The sequence below is a fragment of the Artemia franciscana genome, chromosome 14, assembly GCF_032884065.1.
Source record: "Artemia franciscana chromosome 14, ASM3288406v1, whole genome shotgun sequence".
NCBI lineage: Eukaryota > Metazoa > Arthropoda > Branchiopoda > Anostraca > Artemiidae > Artemia > Artemia franciscana.
In genome coordinates this window covers 2,159,196-2,178,705 of record NC_088876.1, presented here as the reverse complement: position 1 = coordinate 2,178,705, position 19,510 = coordinate 2,159,196, and the positions used below count along the sequence as shown (strand labels likewise).

At 34.2% G+C, this 19,510-nt stretch overlaps 1 protein-coding gene across 1 annotated transcript in view; it reads right to left on the bottom strand.

The window, feature by feature from the left end:
* The window catches only part of LOC136035173 (WD repeat-containing protein 82-like), a 52,015-nt gene that overhangs the window by 15,487 nt on the left and 17,018 nt on the right, over positions 1-19,510 (bottom strand). The window contains exons 3-5 of the mRNA XM_065716745.1: positions 18,603-18,669; positions 10,884-11,100; positions 3,683-3,838 (exon numbers count right to left, since the gene is read on the bottom strand). Of these exons, the coding sequence (XP_065572817.1) occupies positions 3,683-3,838; positions 10,884-11,100; positions 18,603-18,669 (440 nt within the window). The remainder of the gene's footprint in view (positions 1-3,682; positions 3,839-10,883; positions 11,101-18,602; positions 18,670-19,510) is intronic.

The following is a 19,510-nucleotide window of genomic DNA, read 5'->3' as shown; positions in this document are numbered from 1 at the left end:
AACGTTATACTCTAGGCCGATCTTGACATACTGATGACACGGCCAATTGACAGGCTCCTTAGATATAGTATATTTAAATTTAATTTAACATACCTTTCACACACACTTTATGAAGATATCTCCTTAGTACCCTTAGTCTCAATAGTACTATTAGTAGTAGTAGAAGAAGCAGTAGGGATAATATAGTAATAATGTCTAGGGGTTGGTTCAAAGGACCACCCCCAACCATGCAATAAAAGTTTCAAGTAAATACTCTAAGCTGTTGCTAAAATACAGCTGTAATAATCTGCATCCACATAGTGTGTTTCAATTAAGATCACGATCATCTTCAACATTCCTTGAAAATTTCACTATAATACCCTTACCTTCTGTAGTACAAGTAGTACTTGTAGCAGTAGCAGTCGTGGCAGTAGTAGCAGTTGTAATATTAGCTGTAGTAGCAGTAATAGTAGTGTCATTAGTTGCAGTAGTATATGCATTTTGGCTAGTTCAACATACCTGTTAACGTGTGCTGAAAGTTTCAACTTAATGCCCTAGATTCTTCCTGAAATACTACTCGTTTTAAACACCCTGATTGTAAATGCATTACATTTACAACTAGCATCCCAGAAGAAAACACTAATCTACGGCAGTTTTCACTACAGAAAAAAAATTAGTTGTTTATGATATTGAACTGACGTTGAAGAGAGTCAAGCTAAAAGAAAACCAATACTAAGAAATGAGACCTTAACGACAATAGGCCTATAGTCTTTGTGTTATATATATATTTAAAATAATGACATATATTATTAAAAAACAAGTGTTTTAAAAGGATCAGGTTTTTATGCAAACTCCAAATATGTCAGCCATTAATCCTGTTTAAATTCTCTGATTTAAGTTTAAATTGTGTTCAGGTATGTGTTTCAGTTAATTGTAACAATTATAAGAAAAGAAAAATGGCACAATTTTCGAAAAAGAGGGAAACACCATACAGAGATAAAAATATTGATGAAAATTATGCGATTAAATCAAAATATATGATAAATCCTGACATTCAAAGCTTAAAAAATGCAAAATTTTACTTTTTCCCCAAGAATGATGGTAAAGGACCCGTTTAAGGGTGCTGAGGGAGCGACAACTCCTCTCTTGTTTGGAATTATTCACAGAAACTACTATTGAAAGGTTTGATCATTAGCATAAAGAGCGAATTGATGCAATTTTTCAAGCATAATTTTCGAAATATGCCGTAAGCATAATGACCTCGTCATGTCGTCCTGTGGTGGCGCAGTGGGTTTGACCTTAGCTTAGTAATAGGGGACCCAGAGATCGAACCATGCAACACAAACAGTGATGCACTGCAGGGCCGACGTAGGGACCTGAGTAGTTAAGAATCGTTGTTAATCTGATACAATACAATACCTCGTCATGTCGTAAAAATAATTTCCGTCGATTCTGCTTGTGTGCATTGACAACGCTTTTGGCACATAATGGCTTCCAATTTTGATGAAGGCAGGTTTTTTTTTAAATACAAAATGATCTTAATTTGGAAAAAAAAAAACTTTTTTCAGGTAAATATATGCTTCCCTGACAAACTTGCTTCTATATTTAAAAAAACAATTGATATGTGTGAATCAAACTTTCAAGAATTAGCTTTCAGCCTTCTGAATATCAGCTCCTGAAAACTCTGAAAACTGTTTTCAGGTAAATAGTTAATTCCCGGACAATCTTGCTTCCACATTTAAAAAAACAGTGGATTTGTGTGAATCAAACTTTAAAGAATTAGCTTTCAGCCTTCAGATGCTCAGCCTTCTGAATATCAGTTACTGAAAACTCTGAATTTTTTTTAGGTAAATACCTAATTCCCGGACACTATTGCTTCTATATCTAAAAAAAAACAGTGGATATATGCGAATCAAACTTTCTAGAATTAGCTTTCAGCCTTCTGATGCTCAGCCTTCTGAATATCAGTTTCTGAATTCTCTGAAAACTGTTTTCAGGTAAATAATTAATTCCCGGACAATCTTGCTTCTATATTTAAAAAGACAGAGGATATGTGTGAATCAAACTTACAGGAATTAGCTTTCAGCCTTCTGATGCCCAATCTTCTGAATATCACTTTCTGAAAACTCTGAAATGCTTTACGCTTTTAGTTAAACTTAAACATACCATTTCCCCACCTGCTTCTTTCTCAACTACAGAATGATTTAGTTCGATGCTTCTAGGTAGACACCCAAAATGGGACAAATCGTAAGAACAATGTCGGTGTTTTTAACTTTCTAGATTCTTTTTTTCTTGGGAGGGGGGGGGAGAAGCGTTAACTAACCTAAATGTTCTAAACTCCTCATTTCTCTGCTTTCTATTCAAACTGCTGTTTTTTGCTCAAAATGATAAATTTGATCTTGTGAGGTAAATGGTTTGGGATCCACTGGCATTTTGTTTCTTTCATAATTTTTTTTTAATTTCCAGTAGTCAACTTGAATGAATAAATTTTTATTAAGTGATTAAAATTTATACAAATATTTTACTACTAATAGTCTATGAACTAACACTTAAAAAGAACACTGGAATAATGAAACCTCTAAATGCCACAATCAAAGGTAACAATGAAATATAACCATTAAACCAGTCTTCTAGTAGAATACAAAAACCTATTCAATCATTTCCCTAACACTTTGTCAGACACTACTGAATTAGGAAAAAGAATGGTAAATCAATACCTAGCGATTGGAGTCATAGTTCCAAAACCAAAAAACTTTCATCACAAATACGTTCTCGGTTCTCAACTTCTAACCTTTCCAATTTTATAATTTAATCGACAATGTCCAGTTATAATATGCATTTTCTGATGTGTAATATTCACTTTAGAAGCAGCTATTAAATCTGGAGTTTAAGGACTTATCCAGGGGACGGGGGTAGGGTTGGTAAGGGGTTTGACCCCCCTCCCCCCACCCAAATGTTAGTCTGACTGGTAAAAACTTAACAAAAATGAATATAGGCCTAAACAAACTTGATGGGTTTTTAACGTTTATTCCCCCCCCCCCGAAGAAAACACTGGATACGGCCCTGGTAGAGCCAGCTTAACTATTGATTTTTGATAAGCTCTGAAAGTTTAATCCATATAAATGAACAATTTTCTATTGAAACATTGAAGAAATCTTGTTAGGAAAGGTGTTACTTACACTACGATTAACCAACTTGCTTAAGTCAATCTTGTGATAAAAAAAATTGTCAGATTTTTCATCCACAAGCCGCTCCTTCGTTTTACAAATATTGCGCATGAGCAAACGGTAAAACTATTAAACCAAACTCATGGAAGAGAATGGTTACACCCAACGTTTTATTGGCTATTTATCGAAGCTATCCATTAGCCTTATGACATAGCTATTGACATAACCTTATGGAATAACTATTAAGCAAAATTTCTGGACAATGTTTGTCCACATTCCGAAAATACTTTCTTCAAAATTGACCGACAGTTCCAGAGATTGATGAATATTTTCAGGAATCGTTTCAAATATCAATTCCTGAATATTTAGAAAGTTTCAGATGACTGCTTTTCCAATGATTTACCAGTCGAGTATTCAGAAAATGATTCAAGAGTGTTTTTTTGGCAAACCGCTAGACAGATTGACTATTTCAAGAAACGGGTAAACGTCTAAACCAGGTCAGGTACATAATAATAATCCTACGAAAGAATACTCACAGTAAATGTTTGAATTGGGCGACCATCAAAGCTATCAATTAATCTTATGATAGAGCCATTGGTTGATATCATGATAGATTTGCCATCAGGACTGAATTTGAGGCCAGTCCAGTCGCAGTCTTTCTCTTGTGAAAATTTGAAGGTAGCAAATGGACCCTTGAAAAAATTTCAGTTTCATCAGATTAGGTATAAGAAGCTTTTCAAAGAAGAGTAAAGAGCCATATCAAAATTGAGACCAGCACGACTAAAGTCCTAGGTTAATCCAAAATCAAAAAGACCAGAAACTACAATTAAACAATAAAGGAATCCGAATCGAACAAAGATTTAAACAAATAACCAGAAACTATTTTGTGTTAATCCAAAATCAAAAAGACCTGAAACTACTAGTAAATAATAAAGGAAACCGAACCGAACATCGAACTTGGATCGGAAATCGAACAAAAATTTAAATAAATAATAAGAAACTATTTTGGGTTAAAACAAATTCAAAAAGACCTGAAACTACTATTAAACAATGAAGGAAACCAAATCGAACATCAAACTTAAAATTGGAAATCAAGCAAAAATTTAAATAAATAATCAGAAACTATTTTGGGTTAATCCAAAAGCAAAAAGACCTGAAACTATTATTAAACAATAAAGGAAACCGAATCGAACATCGAACTTGAATCGGAAATCAAACAAAAATTTAAATAAATAATCAGAAACTATTTTCAGTTAATCAAAAAGACAAAAAATTGCTATTATCAGAAACAATTTTGGGTTAATCTAAAATCAAAAAGCTATTAAATAATAAAGGACTGAACAAAGGCCCATTTTACCCAGGTACTTGGGGTTTTAAGTTTCAATTTTGCTCGATAAAAAGTTTTACTACCCAATAAAAACCTCATTTTCAGCCAAAACTTTCTTTTCGTAAACTACCTGATCCTTGGATTTTGATCCAAGTTTGAACTTAATTTTGAATTGGCTTGATCCAATTGGTCTACTTGATCCTTGGAGTTTCAGATACAAAAATCAAGCCAACTGAAGAAAATTTGCACAAAACAAAAGATCAAAGCCAATTAAACTAAATCGAATAAAAATTCAATTATAATTCAATTAATAAATTCAATAAATATTTATAATTTATTTATAATTCAATAAATTATTTATAATTCAATTAATAAAATTCAATTAATAGCACCTGTTTTTTCGTTGTAATATACCAACACTAACTAATATACCAACTAATATACCACAACACTAATATACCAACACTAAGTAATTATTGCTAGTGGTGTGGAGTTGATACGTAATACAAGCTTTAACTCGTCCACTTTATTCGTCAGAAACTTGTATTTGCATAGAATCATACTTTGAAAATGCATTTTGACAGTTAGAATGCCAAGTTTTAATACAGGAGAAAGGTTTTCCAAGTTGTTCAGTCTCATTGCAGTAAAAAAGCCTCATTAATGGTATTGGTTCTGAGGGATGTACAATAATTATGAGTGTCGGGTATGGGTGTCTCATTCCTTCGTTTTTTTTTGTTTTGTTTTTTTTTTTTGTTCCACTGTCATTACAAACTATAAACATTACTGGCATACAGTAGCCTCCGTTATGAAGTAGATAGTGATCTCTGCGTTCTCGAAATCTTGTACAGCGTTTCCCGCGCCATCTTCTTTTATCTTTAAATTGGAGATATAGATATAGATAAGGTTTGTACAGCTGATATACGATAAGTTCCAATAATAGATGGCGCCAAAGGTCTGGAATGGAGCGCTTACTTTTCAGAAAGCTTACTGGGCTAACTTTGACTTCTTCTGCAGCCATTTTCAGAAAAACTTGAATTAATAGAATCACTATATAACCCCTTATGTCACAATGTTTCTGATGGTAGTATGGATGCCTTTACAAATCAGAGCCCGATCTTCCGTGATTGTAATATACTATAGAAATGACCTTCGACCAATCCTTTTTGTTCTTCTCTTCTCTCCGTGGCACCTCCAGACACGTAATACACAAGGCAGACTGCATCCCCCCCAAAGCTACACCACTGATTGTGCTTATACAAAAATAATTTCTTTAACAAGACTGCCTTTCTATTTACAAATAAAAAAAAAATGAAGAATTGACATTTTTAATTTCTATTTATATATTTTTTTCCAATATAAGTATTATATCTTAAATAAGAGAGTGAAAGTTTATTAAAAAACTCTAAAGAGACAACACGCTTCGGCTAAATTATCGATCGACAAGATCCAAGCAATCTATCGCGCACAATAAAGTTTTCTTGACCTGTATTTAATTACATTTGTTTGAACCTAGGTCAAAATGTAATTTATTTAAATAAATAGACTATTTCATTATTCTAAATTTCAGTAAACACCAAAAAGGAAGAATGTTCCCGCTGTTATATTATTGTGATATAGCCTATCAGAAAGACAGCATAGTTATCCTGATTTTTTTTTTTTTATTTACAGGGGGGAACAGTTGTCATGTTAGATATTATTTTTTTTTGTTTTTCGTTTGTGTTTTTGTTCCTTTTTATCTATATTTTTTCATAATTTAAATTTTTTTTTAAATATTTTTTTCATATTTTTCTTTATATATTTTTTGACGTTGATAAGGAATTGCAGACGTGCAGTCAAAACATGCAGACCTGCTCAGAGGAAAAGTGCCCAGCTACTTGTTACATCTGGAAGTATCACATTCACAAAAGGTAGACAGAAAAACACCGAAGCGTCGAAAAAAAAATCATATCCCAGTAAGGGTGAATCCCCAAGTAAGAAAGTTAATCGCGGAAGTGATAGCGAGGCCTGGAGAAACGTTCTATAAATAATTGTATTGAGCGCAGAAGACATGTTGACCTACGACATACATTTGATACACTCAGGTCTTATATACCTGATTTAAAGGAAACCGACCGATTGTCTAAAGTGGTTATTTTGAGAAAGGCCACTTTCTATTGTCAAGCACTAAGTTCAGTGGATATCCTTTTAATGAAAGAAAAGAAATTGTTACAAGAATAACAAAATAGACTAAGAAAAAACTGGAATTGCTACAAGGATACTAAAGAAGTAGTTTTTTTTATCTTTGTGCGCAAAAATGTACAGTTTTTGTTATATCCAGAAGAGCGTTTTTTTTTGGAGTTAGTTTGTTTTGTTTGCTTGTTTTTTGTTCCTTTTTATCCATATTTTTTGTATAATTTTCGACGTTGATAAGGAATTCCGGACGTGCAGTCGAAATATCAAGACCTTTCTAATTATTAAACATTTTTCTTTCAACTGTCTTAATTAAAATAAAACCCGTTTTTTTAACATACTTGGGTATTAAACACAGGTATTAAAATATACCTGTTTTTCCACATTTGTTCTATTTGCATTGTGCTTATCCATTGCAAGATTGTCACCATCCTAAGTCAAAACTTAAATCTAGCACTGCCAGACATAGGAATATAATGTTGCAAGCCGATTCAGTTGCAGACCTGACCCAAAATAGTTTTTAACTTTGCACCTGATTTCAGATCCAAACGAACTTGCAACCTCCCTTCCCCTTTAAATTGTGAATTTATTACCGATGACCGAACATTCTATTAGACTTAAAATGTTTCGTAAAATCAAATAAGCGTTCTCTAGTGGGGTGACCATCAAAAGTATTAATAAACAAGAAGAACAATAATTTGTTATAAAATAACAAATGAAGAAATAATATACTTTCTTATTATTATTACTGTTACTACATATTATATTTAATATATATATAATTTTTACTATTCTTTGTATTACATAAAAAAAAACTAGTTTTTTTAACTGAAAGTAAGGAGCGACATTAAAACTTAAAACGAACAGAAATTACTCCGTATATGAAATGGGTTGTCCCCTCCGCAATCCCTCGCTCTTTACGCTAAAGCTTTTAATTGTTTTAAAAGCAGAATTGTGGCAAAGAGTCAAACTTTAGCGTAAAGAGCGAGGGATTGCGGAGAGGACAACCCATTTCATATACGGAGTAATTTCTGTTCGTTTTAAGTTTTAATGTCGCTCCTTACTTTCATTTAAAAAAACTAGTTTTTTTATGTAATTTCTGAACGTTTTTTAATTAATGCATGTTTGATTTTGGCTCTCCACACATAAATTATTAAAATGAAATTTGCATATTAATTCCTTTTTTGGCTAAATGGCTTTCTCTTAGTTTTGATCAGACGATTTTGAGAAATAAGGAATGGGGAAGGAGGCCTAGTTGCCATGCAATTTTTCGGTTACATAAAAAGGCAACTATAAATTTTAATTTTTAACAAATTTTTTTATTAGTAAAAAATATAAGTAACTTAAGAATTAACTTACGTAAGAAACTTTTATATTCTTTATTTTTTATTATGTATATGAGGGGGTTTGTACCCTCGTTAATACCTCGTTCTTTACACTAAATCGTAAGTTTTGTCCCAAATCTTTAAGAATGACCCCTGAATCAGAAAGGCCGTAGAATAAATAGTTGAAATTACTAAAAATAATATAGCATAAAGAGCGAGGTACTCCTCTAAAAATATAATACTGCTAAAGTATTTTTAGAACCCCTCATATGCGTAATAATCTCTGTTCGTTTTAAGTTTCAATGCTACTCTTTACATTCAATTGAAAAAACTTTTCCATGTTTATTTTTTCATTGTTTTTTTTATAGTAATTTTAAAAAATCCTGCGCCCTTTCCATTGAATTTCTGTTCCCCCATGACATATCTCTCCAAGGAAAGATCCTCCCACATAGCCCCCTCCCCTCAACCCCACCCCCAAAACCAAAAAAAAATCCCCTGAAAACGACTGTACACTTCCCAATAACCATTATTATATGTAAACACTGGTCGAAGTTTGTAACTTGCAGCTCCTCCCCCAGGGACTGTGGGGGAGTAAGTCATTCCCAAAGACGTAGTTATTATGGTTTTTGACTATGCGGAACAAAATGGCTATCTCACAATTTTGATCTGTTGACTTTGGAGAAAAAACGAGCGTGGGAGGGAGCCTAGGTGCCCTCCAATTTTTTTGGTCACTTAAAAAGGGCACTAGAACTTTTCATTTCCGTTAGAATGAGCCCTCTTGCGACATTCTAGGACCACTTTGTCGATACGATGACCCTGGGGAAAAGAAAAAAAACAAACAAACAAATAAACACGCACCCGTGATTTGTCTTCTGGCAAAAAATACGAAATTCCACATTTTTGTAGATAGAAGCTTGAAAATTTTGCTATAGGGTTCTCTGATATGCCAAATGCGATGGTGTGATTTTCGTTAAGATTCTGTGACTTTTAAGGGGTGTTTTCCCCTATTTTCTAAAATAAGGCAAATTTTTTCAGGCTCGTAACTTTTGATGACAAAGACTAAATTTGATGAAACTTATATATTTAAAATCAGCATGAAAATCTGATTCTTTTGATGTATATTTTAGCATCAAAATTCCGTTTTTTAGAGTTTCGTTTACTATCGAGCCGGGTCGCTCCTTACTACAGTTCGTTACGACGAACTGTTTGATTACGGTATTATTATTAAATTTTTCGTATTATCACTTTTTTAATATTACTATTATTACACTTATCATTCTTTACTGTTATTATCATATATATTATCATGTATTATTATTATTATTCTAATATCTACTTTTTCTATTCACATAAATCCCCATTTATTTAGTAATTTCTCTGTAATATAATTCGTAACGATTTTTCAATTTGCACTAAGTCTGGTGGTTCTCTTTTCATGCATCAGGTTTAGCATAAATTTTTTGGCAGATTTCAGGGCTCTGAAAATTCTGGCTTCAGGACTCGGGTTATCAAAATTTCACCAATATCAAGAGGATCAATTCCAGTGAGGCTGTCGCGCCACCTCAAACATGCTTATTTGGGTTGCTTCAATTTAAAATTCATGACTTTTTTTTCCAGGAAGCTTGATAAGATTAATAAAAGATGATAAAGCAAAAAAAAAATTCCTTTAGGCTTATTTTTGGAAGAAACATCTATATTTGGAACAACATGATGAAAAAAGAAATAATGGCATAAGGATGGTAATAAATAGGAGAAACAAAGAAAGAAATTAACAAGTAAGGAAATAATAAAAAAGTTCTTTTTCTTTTTACGTATATCATAGGAACAAATATTTGTCTTTTGAAACAAAGTAATAAAAAGCGAAAATTATAAAAATGGGAACAAATAGATGAAACTAAGAGAAATTAAAGAAAAAAGGAGAGAAGAAACAAAGAAAGAAATAATAGAAAAAATATGGAAAAGCAATTTCTTTTCCTTTTTTTCTTCTTATTATTTATCGTTGGAATAATGCTTATATTTTGAAACAAAGCAATGGAAAAAGAAAAAAAAAATCAAGAATTGGCGTACATTGAAGAAACCTCTTAAAACTAAAATTTATAAAATTATTAATAAAATTTATTAAAATTTATCTCTTAAATCAAAGTAAAGAAAGAGGATATAGGAGCAGCAACAAATAGACAAAGCAAAAAAAAAAGAAATTAAACAAAAAAAGAAAAAAAACACAAGAATTTTTCTCTACTTTTTCTATATTTATTTTTGGAACAAATGTTTATCTTTATAAATAAAGCAATTAAAAATAAAAAAGATAAACAATGGCAATACATGGAAGAAGCAAAGAAAGAAATAAAAAAATAAGAAATTTAAATTTCTTTTTCTTTATGCTTATCTCAGGGACAAACATAAAGATAAAGAACCAAAAATTTGTCTCATCGAAAGATCAATTTCAGAATAGACTAAGATTCAGAATTTACTATTCAGATTGAATTTCAGAATAGACTAAGATTCAGAATTTACTATTCAGATTGAATTTCAGAATAGACTAAGATTCAGCATTTACTTAAATACCCATTATACCTTTGACAAATTTCTTTTCTAAATTCATGTTTGAAAAAATGAAATATGGAAATAAATAGAAAAATGAAAAAATCGAAGGAAGAGATAAGGAAAGTTTTCGCGTGTACTTTGTCTCGACACAGCGATAAAGAAAACGAAAAAGAATTACCTTATCAATTGATCTATGATCTGTTTTTTTTTTTATCGATGTTTAACTAACAAAAAAATGGAAACAAGTAGAAGAAACAAAATACAAGTAAAAAGCAACAACAAAAACGTTAAGAGAAAAAATGCCAAGTAAAAAAGAGAAAAAGAAATATCGGATGTTTTTTCTTCACTTTCAATATTACAATAAAAAATTACCTTATCAAAAGATCTAAGATCGTAAAGTTTGACTGATTCAGAATTAACACCAGCAGCGAATACTAGACCTTCAGGGTCAAAAGCTGCCACAGGTCTGCCAGTAAGGTTCATCAGCCCCTGACAATTCGGTGATTTCAAGTCCCAAAGACGCAATGTTTTATCAAGAGCACCAGATAGGAACATATCATCCGAGGGTGACATACAAAGGGTAACCACTCTAAAAAATCAATAAATGTTTCATATAAACTCAATTTAAATCGAGATCATTTTTTCATCCTCTTCTTTTGTTAAAGAAAGAAGAAGAAAAATAGAAAAGAAATGAAAATAAGAATAAAATACTAAAAGAAAAGAAAAATACAACTAATTGCAAATACTATTAGTAACGATTCGCTCCAGAGCCATGCTGCCTGCCCTCACCACAGCTACGGGGGCATTTCCTTCATTCCTGTATATTCAAAGCTCCCCTTTTTGCATTCTCCAAAAAAGTTCTAATTTCCCCTTTAATCTTTCCTTCCGATATCATTCCACCCTACCCGGGGACGACCTGCTTTTTCGTTTGGCTCTAGATCAGTGGTTGCCACCTAATTTTGTACCATTCCCCATATTCTTAAAATCCCGATGCCCCGTTCGTGACATGTAAATTTTGTTATTCAAGTTGTACGTGTTTATATACCTGACGGAAGCTTAAAGGATAATAACTTGGTACCTTTTTTTTTCGAGTCGTCATCTCGGTATATTTTATAGTAATGAAAAATATTAAAAGACCCTCTGCAGCCTTTTTTCCATATTGATACTGGTTAGTTAGTCCATTTTGTCTTTTGTTAGTTTGATTTTCTTTTTCTCGCTGTTTTTCGTTTTTGTTTATTTATAATACACTGTACTTTGTGTTTTTTTATACTTTTACGGCTAATAAAGTTCATTCATTCATTCATTCATTATCTAGACACAACACCTTTTATACGATTTATGGCATCAGTGCAATGCGATCATGTATCTTTTAGCTCTTTAATTGCATACGAATGTGACGTGATTCACATGGAGACTTTTTTTAACTTAAGGCTATAGTCAGCCAAAGGGTGCTCGTCCAGCCCACGACCCGCCAAAATATTGTCATGCCCCATCGGCGGGACCTGTGCCCCACTTTGGGATTTACGGCTCTAGATGCTAGGCTGAGAGAGAAGATCCTAGGCAATATATCATTCTTCAACTGCAGAACTTGTCCTGGCCATCTCTGCCTTTCTTTTATTATAGCTCTAAAAAGCAGGATTGAAAAAGATATTTGGCACAGCGAAAACCCAAAACGACCCGAAAGACAATAGCTCTGAGACACATCTAACAAATTCTTCTCCGTCTTTCGGAGCACCCGCGTTTCATTACCATACTTGACATTGTCATCCCTGCAACTTCCAATGGTTCGTAGACTTATTTCCCTATTCATCCAAACTTTTTTTACCTTAAAAAACTCCCTGGACCTTGGCTATTCTACTTTTAACATCTTCGCTGCATTTACAGTCTTTACTAATAGTACTACCCAGGTAAGTAACTTTCCACTTGATTGATCTTCTCGTTACCCTACATTACCTCTTCCTCTTCCCTTTTCCCAGTATTAGCAACTTAGTCTACATGCTATTAAATTCAAAATCTATTCTTCCACCCTAAACTCACAAAATATAAAAACTCATTAATTTGGAAACTTCTATCGGCTGAATCTTACGCTAGCTCATAATCCACAAAACTGAGGACTAAAGGGGGTCTGGTGACTAAGCCACTTAGTAACTTCTAAAATATTAATCTGAGAGCGAAAATTGGGTTGACGAATCCTATACCATTCCTAAAACCATTCTGATCTCGTTTTCTAACTTTACCTACGCCATCTCTAAGTCTAAAAATTATCATCGTACTGAGTAATTTGCTTCCTACAGAGACCAGGCTACTGCCTCGCTTATTGCCTCCTAAAATAGCCGAAACACCGCATTAAAGATTCTGGCAAGAACTCCATTCCTCCTTCCTGTAGTAAGGCTGACCATATAAAAGTCAGAAACAGATTTTAATAAAACCAAATAAAAGACACCAAAATGAAACTGATTAGCTTGAAATAGTTTGAAATAACCATTTTATTGTTAAAAGGAGTTTTGAAATAACCATACTACAGCAACCTAGGACGGGCTGTTTGAGATTTGGAATTTTTTAATTACCACTTCCCTGTTTTAAACAGGATACTTGGTTAGGGCATATAATATATATGCCCTGTTTTATGATACATTTAAACTTTTTATCACCATCGGATTTTAGATTTTTTTGTTGGTTATTATGGGTGTACATGGTTTAATTAATAATCTATGTAATAGTTAATGATTGTCACATTTGAGTCACTATACCCCTTGTTCTGTACTGTTTGTCCGCTTGAGAATCAAATAAAAGTAATCAATATATAGCATCCGTGTTCTTTCAAAACTCAGTAGGTTGCGTCTCTTTCTAATTTGTTTAGGCTAGATCGCTACTGGGATGCTACCAATATAATCTACCATAGCGTTTGGTGACAGTAGAAGTCATAAGTCTCACCGCAAACAACCCATTTTATCCCATAAGGTGAGTAAAACCGTTTTAAGGCACAACCTTCCTGTTTACCTTTTATAGACGCTACAAAAGGTATTGTGTAATTATTACAAACGACGATTCTTCGGACTAAATATGAAAACTAGAAAAGGGGAAAAGTCCAAGAAAATAACCCAAACAACGTAAATTCACAATGAGCGAAAATGAAAAGCCTGGACCATCGAAAGAGACTAGATATACCGAAGCAGCTAAAGCAAAGGGCAAGAAAAAATGTCTGAAGTAATCCAAAATTAAAATCGAAAATGAAGACAACAGAAATATGCGGTTAGAAGATACGCAATAGCGGGAATCAGAACAAGTCAAAAACGAAGTGAAGAAAAAAAACATTTGCAATTAAGAAGACTTGTGAAAACGAGGATCGAAAGGAATGAAAAAAAAAGTTGAAAAAAAGGCTGCATACATGTTATAGCGATAGTAGTATAGAGATCATTGATTTCTAGAATAAGTTATCAATTGTGAATAGACTAAAAATAATACTCATAAAATAGAATTTTCCTTAAAATCCTAAACCTACTAGTTTCCTCATAAGCATAAAATTTTGCTTAAAACCCTTGAAATATTAGAATAATTTCTTAATATGGCACAATTGCTTTAAAAAAAAGGCAATTGGAAAAAAAATTCTAACCATTCAAACCTTTTATCAGTCTAGCACGTTAATCTTCGAAAAATTCAACCAAATTAAACTGATCTAAGTATAGAGTGTTACCTATTTCACAGTAAAAAAAAATACCAATAGGACGACAAAAAACGCGTAAATTTACCTTATCGAAATAACTTTGAACAAGACGAAATTTTGGACCATCAAACACGACAAGACATAGCGGAAGACGTTAATTCCGAATGGCCGAAAATGAACAGCCTGGACAACCAAGACCAATCCAAGCAGCTAAAGTAAAGGGTATTTAAAATTGTCTGAAATAATAAAAATCCAAAAGAAAAAGAACGAAAAAGGGTTTAAGAAGACAACCGATACCGATAATCAGAAAATGTGAAAAAAGAAAGTGAAGAACAAATACCCTTGCGGTTAGAGAACATGCGAAAGCGAGCAATAGAACGTGTCAAAAATGAGAGTGAAGAAGAAAGAAATATTTAGCAAGTAAGTAAATATGACAGCACTAGACGCTCAAGGTCAAAATCGGCAATACTGATCTCCGTTTCGTGGCCCTTCAGCCAGGAAGTGCAATGGGGGTCGGGGGTCGGCCATCCCGTGATTTCGCTCGCCCCTCCTGCTTACCTTCCTTAGATTTCTCCAAGTACCCATTTATAGCTGGGTCGACTCTGGCAAAGCTTACAGAGTCACGCCACTGACCCCCTTCCCAAATGAAATAACTGCCTACGGTAGGGATCGAACCCGCACCCCTTTGACAAAGAATTTTCAAACCAGCGCACCAACCACTAGGCCAGGACGGTTTAAAGAGATATTAGGTTAGCAGAAAAACACAGCAGCAATTACTTCGATACCAACAAGCTGCGACACAATACACAGGACAAGCCTTATAAGATGCATAACCTGCAGTTGTTAATTACAATCCATTGGGACCTTTCAACGTTGTATTTATTCAAGGGGGAGCCCTCCATTTTTCACGACAAAAGAGTAGCAAACAAAGGTAATTCATTTGGAGATTGCTGCTTGCATGGTCGAATTGCATCGTCACCACCACAAATTCCAAATTAACTGGTTTGGCTTCTTTGTTTTTTATTACGTTAATTGCTCTCTACGGATTTCCGCAAACAAATCAGAAACTTGAACTAGTGTTTCGCTATAGCTTCATTTAACGTGAACTATGATCAAACCATCTATAGATATAATGTTTTAAGTTTTATAAAAGGTTGCTAAATTTATTACAAAATCAATTCAGCGGCATACCCAAAGGTGCTTTTGAACCGCCTTCATATGGCCAAATGTACTTCAGAGACCCCGACAAAGCTGTTGACGAACGCCACACATTCTTAAAATCATGGGATCTCTCGTAACCTAATTGATCTCTAAGAAGAAATATTACGAGACACAAACAACTATGCCAAAGGTTACGGTAAAATGCAAGAAGTGGGGAACGCCGTACTGCTTCACCAAGACAACAGCCTCTAAACGTACAGCTCATTTTACTGTGTCAGATTGTGTCGATTATAGACAATTTGAACCTCTTGCATGTCAAAGGTTACGACAAAATGCAAGAAGTGGGGAACGACGTGCTGCTTCACCAAGACAACAGCCTCTAAACGTGCAGCTCATTTTACTGTGTCAGATTGTGTCGATTATAGACAATTTGAACCTCTTGCAAGTCAAAGGTTACGACAAAATGCAAGAAGCGGGGAACGACGTACTGCTTCACCAAGACAACAACCTCCAAACGTACAGCTCATTTTACTGTGCCAGGTGGTGTCGATTATAGACAATTTGACCCTCTTGCAAGTCAAAGGTTACGACAAAATGCAAGAAGCGGGGAACGACGTACTGCTTCACCAAGACAACAACCTCCAAACGTACAGCTCATTTTACTGTGCCAGGTGGTGTCGATTATAGACAATTTGACCCTCTTGCAAGTCAAAGGTTACGACAAAATGCAAGAAGCGGGGAACGACGTACTGCTTCACCAAGACAACAACCTCCAAACGTACAGCTCATTTTACTGTGCCAGGTGGTGTCGATTATAGACAATTTGAACCTCTTGCAAGTCAAAGGTTACGACAAAATGCAAGAAGTGGGGAACGACGTACTGCTTCACCAAGACAACAACCTCCAAACGTACAGCTCATTTTACTGTGCCAGGTGGTGTCGATTATAGACAATTTGACCCTCTTGCAAGTCAAAGGTTACGACAAAATGCAAGAAGCGGGGAACGACGTACTGCTTCACCAAGACAACAACCTCCAAACGTACAGCTCATTTTACTGTGCCAGGTGGTGTCGATTATAGACAATTTGACCCTCTTGCAAGTCAAAGGTTACGACAAAATGCAAGAAGCGGGGAACGACGTACTGCTTCACCAAGACAACAACCTCCAAACGTACAGCTCATTTTACTGTGCCAGGTGGTGTCGATTATAGACAATTTGAACCTCTTGCAAGTCAAAGGTTACGACAAAATGCAAGAAGTGGGGAACGACGTACTGCTTCACCAAGACAACAACCTCCAAACGTACAGCTCATTTTACTGTGCCAGGTGGTGTCGATTATAGACAATTTGACCCTCTTGTATGTAATGAAATATTCGCTGTTCTTACTCTTAATGCTGATCATTATTTTCCAACAAATAAAATTGTTAACCTCTGGTTGAGCTCTTTACCTATGGTACTCATTGTTTAATCTAGCTGGAACCTGAGGTTGGACAGTGGATATGCCACTTCAAACACCTTAAGCAAGTCGTCAACATCTAATATGGCTTGAATTAACGAGATATTGCATCGCTTTTCGGTCTGAACATGCCCAAAGTCTTTCTCTGAAAGCTGTAATACCCGGCCTCTGTCGGACTGCTATCAATGCTTTACATTTCGGTGGAAGACATAATTCAATTTCAGACAAATAATATGTAGTATGTAGCATTTTCTCGTGTTAAAAGACAACGTAGCTTAAAATTTATACTTCCACCTGAAAAATGAGCAACGACAACATTATGCTCTGTGGAAGGAAGCATTGACAAGTCTTTCTCAGGGTAGTTGAATCGAATTTAGGGTGATGCCATACCATCAATATGAAGTTCACAGTATCTGCGGTCAAAAGACAAGCGATAACAAAAATCCATAGATAAACACCGTCTACACAGGCTGGGACCGTCAGTTACCCGATCAAAATTTGTAGATATCCATTTTGTGCAGTATAGTCGAAAAATCTAATAAATATATCTTTGAGGATGACATAATCCCCTACAGCCCCCAGGGGAAGGGCTACAAGTTGTGAACTTTGCATGTGAAGCATACAGACGTTTTCAGGGGGGATTGTTTCTGGTGGTGGGGGTCAGAGGGAGAAGATTAGGTGGAAGGATTCTTCCATGAAGAAATTTTTCATGGGGGAGGGGAATTTTTCATGAAGGGACACCGAAGTTTCCAGCATTATTTAAAAACCGATATGAAATTAAATAAAAAAACAAGTTTTTCAACTGAAAGTAAGGAGCAACATTAAAACATAAAACGAACAGAAATTATTGCGTATATGAGGAGGTTCTCCCCCTCGTCCAAGCCTCGCTCTTTACGCTAAAGTTTTTTAATACCTTCAAAAGAGCTATTTCTAATTAAACTCTTTGTGATTCAGGGGCCATTTTTAAATTGGAACAGAATTCGAGCTTGTCTTTCTAAAAAGATGTTTTTTTTGGTAATTTGTAAGTTTTTATTTTTGACTAATGTTAGTAATATCCATATTAATGCATAGCTTAGCTTAGGCAGTGTTTTCCTTTTGCTGCAGCGATTAGAAATTTGCACTTCTAGATCTCCATGATGATAAATATTATTTTTGCTCATTTTCTGCTGATTTTTCTACACGTCCGTTATTTTCCAACTTCATGCCTGCTATTTGTGAAACTACCTAAATCCATATAGAGCTTATCTTCATTAAATATTGAGTTTCTGGCTTTTACTCATTTTTAAGGGCGTATATGGATGTATCCACTTTGCCAATTTAAAGAATTGGATTTCAGTTTTAGTGGTTAAATAAAAAATAAAGCAAGTTTTTTTGATTGCAATTAAGGACCAACATTAAAACTTAAAACGAACAGAAATTATTCCGTGTATGAAAGGGGCTGTCCCTTCTTCAACGCCCAGTGCTCCCAATGACCGGCAATGACGTTTTCGACCAAAACCAAAGTTAATGGAATGTAACCATCAATTTTCTAGTCGTATCTTTCGAGATCACGCTGTGTCTCTGACTGATATCGTGGGGAGGGTCCCAAAATTTGTGTCATCAGGGTGTACATTGGGAAGAACTATTAGATTTCGGTTCAACTTAGTTAAAAATAACAATTAATGTCCGAGTCATACCACATCAGAGTCTGGGTCGACTCACGCACTTTAAGGTACAGGCTAATATAAACTACGAGCCAAAGGGTATACAAGCTACATCCCACAAACTATAGGCTATTTACAAACAGAAATTAGAAGAGCACAAACTTACTTCTTCGTATGTCCAGGAAAATATCTAATGTACTTGTTATCGTGAAGAGATAAATATCGAACCGTATCTGAAAGAAGGGAAAATATAACCAAATATAACCACGACTAGGTACCACGACAAATATGGCTTTGGTTACCAAACCATAAGGTTATAACCACGACAATGGTTTTACCAAACCATTTAAGCACACAGCTTACAGGCAGTTAAAGGTTAATACTGAAAATAATTACATAGATGCTATTTTAGGGTAGCCACAACATGCTGGCCATTTTGTTCGTAAAATAAATTGCCTAATTGTTTAAAATAAAATCCCTACTTAAATAAAAAAAAAGCAAAGATGTGAAGTCCAGTAAAAGAAAAGCTGTCGATGTTTATTTAACTACTGCAGACCTTTATAACTGTACAGCCTGATAGCCTGATGGCTACATGATTATCTGATAGCCTATTCCACGAAAAAGAACCTCAATTCAGATTAACAAATATGGCGGCACTTTATTAAAGTACAATAATTGAAAAGAAGATTCAGAATAGGTGAAAACAAGTCAGGCTTTATACTCTATTTAAAAGAGAATTATTATCTAACATATAATAAGTAATAAATGTCTATAGTTAAATACATATAATATAAGTACTATATATAATTAAACATATAACAGTTATAGGCAGTAATTTAATTCTAGTAAAAAAATTCAGTAAAATGAGTACATCGTCATGGAATCCATATTTACGGCTGATTAATTTTACACTTTTGAGAAAGGTCGTATCCAGAGGGGGTGGGGGGGGGGGTCATGGAGTTTGAATCCTCCAAACTAAAATTTTTGTCCGACTGGGAAAAAGTAAAAAAAATGCATACAAACAAATTTTTGAAACGTTTTTTTTTTTTTAATTTTATTTTGCAATCCGCATTT